Source organism: Brachycentrus maculatus, unplaced genomic scaffold, assembly GCF_059751285.1.
Source record: "Brachycentrus maculatus isolate JH-2025_06_01 unplaced genomic scaffold, ASM5975128v1 h1tg000325l, whole genome shotgun sequence".
Lineage (NCBI taxonomy): Eukaryota > Metazoa > Arthropoda > Insecta > Trichoptera > Brachycentridae > Brachycentrus > Brachycentrus maculatus.
Genome location: NW_028281074.1, coordinates 241,285 through 251,089, shown reverse-complemented (window position 1 = coordinate 251,089; position 9,805 = coordinate 241,285). Strand labels below are relative to the sequence as shown.

At 30.4% G+C, this 9,805-nt stretch overlaps 1 protein-coding gene across 1 annotated transcript in view; it reads right to left on the bottom strand.

Annotated features, from left to right (window-relative positions):
* Positions 1–1,063: 1,063 nt before the first annotated feature.
* The window catches only part of LOC148304326 (connectin-like), a 188,303-nt gene continuing 179,561 nt past the window's right edge, over positions 1,064–9,805 (bottom strand). The window contains exon 6 of the mRNA XM_088268498.1: positions 1,064–2,295. Within this exon, the coding sequence (XP_088124624.1) occupies positions 1,739–2,295 (557 nt within the window). The 3' untranslated portion in view covers positions 1,064–1,738. The remainder of the gene's footprint in view (positions 2,296–9,805) is intronic.

Below are 9,805 nucleotides of genomic sequence, written 5' to 3'. Positions count from 1 at the left end.
AGTAAGCTGAGAGAATAGAATGCTACACCAATCCGTCTTTACAAACAATCTTCAGCTCTTTAACATTCATGTAACTCCTTATAAATGCCCGCCGATTATACTGACTCTCGGCCTGACCTCTATCAAGTATTTAAAGTATTTGATCATGTCAATACATTTTCTCCGGTGTTCCTCTGCTTCTATAACCAACCACATTTGCCTAATAAATTCGTTTTACTTACCTTTCTTCGCTCTTTCGGTCCACATTTCCAAACCCTCTCAACACACCTTTCTCAATTTTATCGATAAGGTTTATCACAGCCTAAAACCAAAAATTTGATTTTTATGAGCATCTGAATAGAGAGATCTAAAACATCCATCATTATTATAATTATTATATCAATTACTTTTTTTTAAATGTCGATCGACTTCAATTGAGTTTTTATAAGATGTGTACAAATTTATGATAAAAAATATTCTCCTTCTTCTTCTTCTTCTTCTTATTTAGATTTCTGTCCTCCATTGCCAGACTCAGGCCTCATACAAATAGTTATTTATATAAACATAATATAATTTATATATATATATATATATATATATATATATATATATATATATATATATATATATATATATCTATACATATATATATATATATATATATATATATATATATATATATATATATATATATATATATAAACTAAATGTTCATGCTTGTTGCCATTTTCAACGCTGAACACAAAACTAAACTAGCGATAATTTGCGGTCAGTTAGGTTATCTATGTTTATCTATATTATAAACGTTGAAAAGTGGTACATAAATAATTAAATACACTTTAAATTACATGCAGTTCAATTTTACAGATGAGTGACACGAGCAATCGCGTTTTCTCATAGCTACTTTATGTACGAATGTACAAATAATGCTATTATTATAATGGACAATTATTTTCACGTCAAAACATTGAACCATATGCGGATAATTTATATACAATATATTCGAGCATTCTGTCTTTTTTGACCTCAAATTAACTTCAATTAGTTGTTTTTTTTTCAAAACACAAAATAAAACAAGCAAAACTTTCACAGCACTCTTCTTAACTTTATTTAAAAATATTTAGAAATTCTTACATAGCGTATTGGTAACCCTACATTACAATAAAATGTAATTAAAATTTTTATGAAGCCATATAAATAAGTATAATACATTACAGAAAATGCAATTAAGTAAAGAAATCTAATGGAAATGTTCACAAACTACTCAAATTTTTATACGAGTGTACACTTTAAGTTTTTCAAAATTAAAATCAGTTTTTTCCTACGTACAAGTATTTTGAGATATCTATGATTTTATATTATTAAACAAAATAGACGGTAGCTTGATGAGCAATGAATTTGATATCTATTTGAATTAATCTTACAATAAATTATTGACTAACGAATAAACATATTTTAAATGTGATGATATGATGATTAAATACATTGCTTTAAATACAATGCATTAAAAATAACTATTTACAATGTGCGAATCCTCCAATCAAAAGTGTTATAAGATAAATAATCACACTACATCAATAATTTATCAAAATATGAATAGATACATAAGAAATTAAGATACAAACGTTTTGAAAATAATGTCAATTCAATCTCACTTTAAAATGATTTTAAAAAAAATAATAAGAACTAATAACTTATCCTCGTTAAGAGAAAGTCTTTAAATGCATTGTCATTATATGGTAATTTTATAAAGAAAAACTTATATTTGCAAGCATCGCACAACCAAGAAGAATAGCATAAGAATTAATGCAATTTCTGATGGGGTTTTGATGGTAGTGTTGTTTCTGTAATCCTTGACTTCGCCTTGACTAGGGCTTGGAGAGTCCGTGGTGTCCTTAAGTTCTTCCGGACAAGGGAGCATATTGATCGGTATTTGAAACAGGTGTTTCTGATCCTGTTTATCATTGAAGTTTGCGTTCAATTCTACGTCGTTGGTCCCATCTTGCTGTGTATCATCGTAATTTTCATCAACCCTTTGATCTTCGTACATAGATTCGGACTCGTAGTGATCGTCTTGAATTTTAGGCTGCTGGGTTTTGTCTTGCAGGTGGTTTTCATGTTGGTGGGTGATTTGTTTCTTGACGGAGTGTTTTATCGAGTTTTTGGCAGCGGTTGAATCGGTGTCGAGTTGACTGAGTAGCTCCGGCTCCAGATGACATGTGACCTGCTCCAGCGAAGATCTGATCTTGTCACTCTTGGTGTCGTTCCTCAGCATGTGCATCCATGACAGACGGCAGTCACAGTTGAAGTTGTTACCTGCAAAGAAGAAAAGTAGAAATTAATAATTCTGAAAAGCATATGCGAGTATATGCACAGGTGGCCAAAAAGTGTTTACATAAACGTATAAGCTTACATAAAATAAACTTTATTAAGATACCTAAATCTGTTAAAACGAGAATAAAATTAGGTTTCTGATTTTTTTTGTTTTTAATGTACAATGATTATTATTTTACATATATATTTCATTAATTTTTAAGATCGTTTGAAAAAATTAAAATTATTTTTTTGAATACCCAATCTGTCATGTTGAAATAATAATAATATTTGAAACAAGGGATGTAAAAAGTATTTGAGGTATTTAAAAAAAATGTTTTAACAAATAATAATTCAAAAAATATTTTTTTTCAAATATAAAAAAATATAACTTTAATAATATACAAACTCAATAATATATTGAGTAAATATATTTACTCAAAAAATGTTGTTAAAACGAGAATTTATTAAGGTTTCTCAAAAATTTATTTTGCCTTATGACTGATAACCTTTTTAAGATATTTTTCATTTAACACAGATGAAACAGTAATTACTTAATTTATCATTTTTTTAAAGTAACAAACATTTATAAAGAGGTTATACGCGAAAAGCATATTTGAATAAAGAACTATAAAAAAAATAAAAACAAAATATGATTAAAATTTTGTAAAAAATCTGAAGCTTTGTATAACATCAATTAAAGATTATCAAAATGAAATACGATTGCTTCCTTAACAAAATATTCAGTGTCTAAAAAATACAAACCTCTTCAAATTAAACAATAGATAACTAAAAAGCAACTAGAACAATATCTGAAATATAAGCTATGAATTGTTTTGAACCACATAAAATATTATTAAAATATTTCAAAACGAATTTTAAATCACAATTACTAGAAATTTGAATTGTTTTTAATGGCACTGCTCATAAATTAATAAATTATTTTGTGATTAATATTTAACACACGTTACTGATGCAAAAACGAAAATAATAACATGAATAATTACTATGAAAATAGATTCATCGGCATTAATTACATATTGTATGCAAGTGATAGAAAAGTCATGAAAATCAGAGCATGTGACTGGTAATAAATTATTTAGATGAAAGTAGAACCGATTATTTTTTAAAGTTATAATATATTCTATTTTATTTATATTTTCAGGCCAATTGTAATAAATGATAAATGGCTCATCTATAAAAACTAACTTACTAACCGTATCTCAGCTTTGCTTAATTTCTTTATTTCACCGTTCGAATATCTATCATCCATCGTTTTGCCGCACACTCGTCTGATGGATCGCACTTTGACTGCATTCAGTCTACAATCTTTCCTTCTTTTACCAAATCCGTTGTCTACTACCATTTTATCTTTCGCTGATAGTTTTTTACTTGCTCTAACTGATGTCAGTGCACCATTCACTCTATTCCCAGCATTCTCACTCCTTTCATAATCTTTGTCAGCCTTTCCATCACAAGAAAACGTACTTTACAAATATCCGAAACCATCAAACTGTTCTTTAATTTCTCCATTTACTAATATTTCACACCGAGTTCTACTTTTCATTGAAAAATCATAATATTGAATTACTAACAATCATCAGTAAACCACTTTCCTTGCACACATCAACAACACTTGCGTTGATGACAAAAGTGTATCATCCATATGAATAAGTGGTTCATCCATAAGAATAAATTATTATTGTGTTTTCAATTTGCTATGAAAAACCAGGTTGTCGAGCTAGGAATATATATATTTTTTTAAGTATGTTTTTTTAAAAGTAATATTTCAGAATATTGATGTTAAGTATATGTTTTTCAAACTTTATCATCTTAAGGTGGAGACTGACCGGAGCATTTCGTCGTAACGTAACACGTTACGATGCGAGCATTCAGGCAGTCAGTACAGCGAGCCGAGCGCTCCATCCATAGTTTCGGATGCTCGGTGATGCTCGTCGCGAGCGATGCTACGACGTTATGTTACGACAAAATGCTCCGGTCAGTCTCCACCTTAATGCAGAGGATTTATTGTTTATTAAATTTGTAAACGAAAAATCAGGCTGTCGGGCTAGGAAAACAATGTTCTTTTTTTAAAGTAACACTACAGAATATTGATATTATATATTTTTCAAAGTTTATCATCTAATACGGAATAATTACAGTATATTAAATTTGTCAACCAACAAGCATATTGTCAGGCTAGTAGAATACATCGTTTTTTTTAAAGTAATACTGAGGAATATTGATGTCATATGTTTTTCAAACTTTATCATCTAATACAGAATAATTATAGTATATTAAATTTGTTAACGAAAAAACAGGTTGTCAGGCTAGTAGGAATACATCGTTTTTTTAAAAGTAATACTGCAGAATATTGATGTCATATGCTTTTAAAACTTTATCATCTAATGGAGAATAATTATTGTAAATTAAATTTGTTAACGAAAAAACAGGTTGTCAGACTAGTTGGAATACATGTTTTTTTAAGTAATACTGCAGAATATTGATGTTATATGTCTTTCAAACTTTATCATCTATTCCAGAATAATTATTGTTTATTAAATTTGTTAACGAAAAAACAGGTTGTCAGGCTAGTAGGAATATATCGTTTTTTTAAACGCAATACTGCAGAATATTGATGTTATATGTTTTCCAAACTTTATCATCTAATACAGAATAATTATTGTTTATTAAATTTGTTAACGAAATAGCAGATTGTCAGGCTAGTAGGAATACATCGTTTTTTTTAAAGTAATACTGCAGAATATTGATGTTATATGCTTTTCAAACTTTATCATCTAATACAGAATAATTATAGTATATTACATTTGTTAAGGAAAAAACCGGTTGTCAGGCTAGAAGAAATACATCGTTTTTTTAAAGTTATACTGCAGAATATTGATATTATATATTTTTAAAAGTTCATCATCTAATACGGAATAATTATAGTGTATTAAATTTGTTAATGAAATAAACAGGTTGTCAGGCTAGTAGGAATACATCGTTTTTAAAAGTAATACTGCAGAATATTGATGTCATATGTTTTTCAAACTTTATCATCTGATACAGAATAATTATTATTTATTAAATTTGCTAACGAAATAGCAGGTTGTCGGGTGGGTATAGGGCGACATGAAGTTGTGCAACCGGTGATAAAGTTGCGCCATCTAGCGGTCGCGGCGGCAACTATAACTAAAATTAACACGGCCGGGAACGCCTCGCTTACAATGATCATAAATTAACATTACCCCACACACCCCACGACGTTTTATTATATTCCAACTCTTTATTCCGAGCCCGGGTCGTAAATCTGAAATTACCCGGGCGTACCCGCACACAGATAATAAACACAACACTTATTGAGAACTTTAAATTAATATGATTTTTTAACAAATGAATGAAGCAATAAGCCGCGTTCCGTAGTCGAGCGTTGATTTGACTGTATTATTAACTGGTTGTTCCCTACCATGTGTTGCTGTGCTTCAGCCAAATCAAGTGAAAAAAAGAAAAGAAAATAAAATAAAAGCATACATTTGATTTTTTTAAGCAAATGAATGAAGCAATACGCCACGGTCTATGTCAAGCGTCGATTTTACTGTTTTATTAACTAGCTGCACATAAAACAACGATACAATTTATTTTTATTTCAAATGTTGTCAAGAAGCACCCTGTTCGCCATTAGCAACGTTAAGTATTTCGCTAATTGATGTTACGATCAGCAGATGGCTCTGCCATCGCATTAAAGAATCATTCACTTTTTTTAGGTATATTTTTATTATTTTGCTGTTTTTGTAGGTACTTTGTTAACCTTAATCCAAAAATGTATGATGGAAATTACTCTTCGGGAATATTATAAAATATATGTCACTCTCATGTATGTAATATTTTTTTTAAATAAGCAAATAAATTGTTCATGTTTTTACCTGTAACAGCTAATATTCATATGAGTTTCGATAAACCCATACACAAACTTCGAAACGGGTTCTTTGGACCCACTTACAAGACAAGAGGATAAAGTATAATTAAATTAAACATTTATTTTTTTAATTTTTAATTTTTAGTCGCCAGAAAAACAGCCAAGGATAGTAAATATATTATTCTCAATATTATTAATATTTACAGCATTTACTTTGTGGTTAGTCATTTTTACTTATTTTTTTTTACAATTATGTTAGTAATATTAGTATATAACCACTCACCGAGATTTTTATGTCTACCGGTTTCAAAACGTACCCGTCTCTTCGTCAGGACAATCACTACCACAGCATGCAAACAATACTACCATTCACTACCATGCAAATTTAATTTTCGAAACCGGTAAACAAAGAAATCTCGGTGAGTGGTTATATACTAATATTACTAACATTTTTGTAAAAAAAAAGTAAATATATATTTTTTCAAATAGTATTTAACAGCTAAATTTTTCATCTTCGGCATTACTCTTATACATTTCACATGCAATACATACATACGCATGTCGACAAACACATATGTATTTACATTTCAAACAAGCAAAAGTAGAAACGTGAATGTTTATTTCCTTTGCTACGCACGCTTTCAGAGTATCACTTTCTTTTCTTAAAAATACAGAGCGTAAAAGAAATTTTATTTCAGAGGAAATTTGAAACCGTCTACACAGCATTTACAATTTCGATACAATTTTTTTTTTAAATATGTATCGAAAAAAAAAACAAGCGGACTAAAAGAAGTGAATAAATAAATGGAAAAGACATTTTGGTGGTTTTTTGTATTGCGTTAAAAAAAACGTAATGAAGAAAGGAAAGAAGCAAAGGGTGAAGTACCTATCTGTTATGGGAACAGAAGTGGAGGAGAAATCATATTTACAACATTTTGAGAGTGTCCAAATACTTGTTCACAAAATCTCATGTGTGTGATTGTAATCCAGGATTCGGACCTCACATATTAATATAAGAGTTTCTGCTTGGTAAAAAGCTTCTTTACATCTCACCAATATATGTCTTAAGTGAAGTTCTAATGATTCAAGAACAAGGTTTCTAAATTGGTTCATATACATATATAGAACCATTTGAATAGTGGTGTTATCAATAATGGGTAGACTTGGTGAATGTTACACGTGTGTAAAGTGATCACTTCAACCAGCCTATGACGGTCGTCAGCCCCGTAAATGCCCAGACTTCCATATTCTTCTTCATCTTTGATGATAGGTCAAAAAATAAGATGAGAAAACATATATTGGGAAATAGAGAATAGCAGTAATGGCTAGGGCACTCGGGGTTTCATGTCAGTACAAGTACTAGTTTGTGCAACTCAGACAGCGCTTACCTTCAGACGGTAACTACTATGAAGACAAGGTGATCACTTCTTCACTTCAAGGACTAGTCCAAGACACTATTGAATAAATATTAGAGTTTAAACACGGTTTAAAAGTGTAGTATCCTCAAAAATCATCACATCAAACCCTTATCCGCACACTAATGGTGCATAGAGCACTGCATCATATAAATGCAGTGTTCGTTAACACATGAAGGAAAAGTGATCAGCCCTCCGCTTCAGGTACCAGTCCGGGGTAGTATAATATTGAATAAATATTGGAGTGAAAAAATCACTTTTATTTAATTGACCCCCTTGGGAATCGAACCCGGGTACGGTAGCCAAGCGTGCTGACCATTACATTACGAAGGGAGTTTCTCAAATAGGGCAATATAATTCAATATATCGATCTAAAATGCCTCTTTTTCCTCAGAGCTTTCACATTGCAGCCATTGGGCCGGGTTTGAATTTTACATGACATGGTTTAACAGAGATATCAAACGTCTACTAGTCCATTGGGTCTGACATGATAGCTAAACATTTCACGACTGAGCGGGCGTGGTAATCAAATAGATGTGAATGTTGACGGGGAATCGCACAAAAAATGCTGACAGAAAAGCTCACGTGTTGAAATAAATATGCAGCTAAAATTTATGATTTATTTTTTAACGTCAGATGGATGGACGTATGTAGTGCAACTTGATTGTTTATTAAATAATGCAAGTGCTGTGATAAATGCATTTTTTGCACGTTTAATTTTTAAATCGAGCCTGCGATATCGCTCACTCATTTCAACAACGTTATGTATCAAAAATCGTAAATTTTCAGTTGTGCGTGTTTTTGCATGTTCGGAATGCCTAGAAAATGTACTGTTTCCCAGTAAAAGCGGCATAATTTCAACTTAATATTTACCCGCTACAGGGCAGAAAGTGTTGTTTTTGCATTCTGAAGAAAAGGTTTTGTATAATTATTTTTTTTAAATACACTAAATATTTTTCAAATGGAGAAAAAACCTTCAGGTTTAATCTAAAAAGATATGTTGCATAGTAACAAGTCACTTGAGATTTATTTTTTAAACATTTTATTTTATTCTTAAAATTTAAAAACGATCTCCTGACAAATCAAGTTTTTTGATAAATGACGTTGTTGAAAGGAGTGAGCAATACGTACAATGTAATGCTTAATAAAATAGAAGTCGATAATGTTTCTTTTAAAACTTTTAAGAGAAAAATTGTTAATGTCTATTTGGTTTCTTTATTATTTGATAAAGAAATGTAAGTTATAATATTATATATTTATACTTATGCATATGACATAATGTTTTTTTTAGATTACTTTTAAGTGAAAAAATTTGTTTTTTTTTTTCAAAATCTAAACTAAACTTTAAATAGCGAATATACGATTCTTTTTACGGTTTTGTACATTAGTTCTTTTATCCGAACAGATAGTTTCTCGAGGCATTAGCGTTGAGCAACTTTTTTGACGTTGATTTGAAATGCATTCCTACTGCAGGCTACTAATGCATCCAGATTCGGACTAAGTGCAAGGAATATTTCACCAGTTGTGTGGTCAGCATTGAATTGTAATTGCGTTTCAAGCTCACTTTGCCGACGTGGCAGCTTCGAGCTCCTAGAAATTCTCACACATTTGCGCTGTATCCATGAAACGTTATACGTTATTGGGGCTGTGCGCATTCTGGAGCAAACTGGCTCCGAGATTTGGTACATTCACGGTACCGTGAACTTTATTTGTGCTACGAATAATTGCGACGACGCGCGCCACATTGACCCAAAAATAAACATCGAAACGAAGTTATGATTCTCGAGGATTCGTTAACTTTGCTCGAATACAAATTTTATTTTTAAAATTAAGTTATCTATCATACACTTTTTCGACATCTCAACAAAGATGAAGAAGGCAGTCTCAAATAGTATAAAGGCTTACAGCCTATCATAGGCTGGTTAAGTGATCACTTTACACACGTATCACATTCACCTATGATTGACAACCACATTATTTAAATTTCAGTTATAATCGTTTTATTTCAAAGTTATTTATAATTAATCTCATGACGTTCCATGATTGAGTTCACCAAAGCTTTCTATGATTGGATTTAGAAAGCATTCATTAAGCAGAAACTATTTTATTTGTATATAAATATAAATATATATTATAAAAGAAAAACACAATTTTTTTAACACTTGAGTTTATTTTATTATGA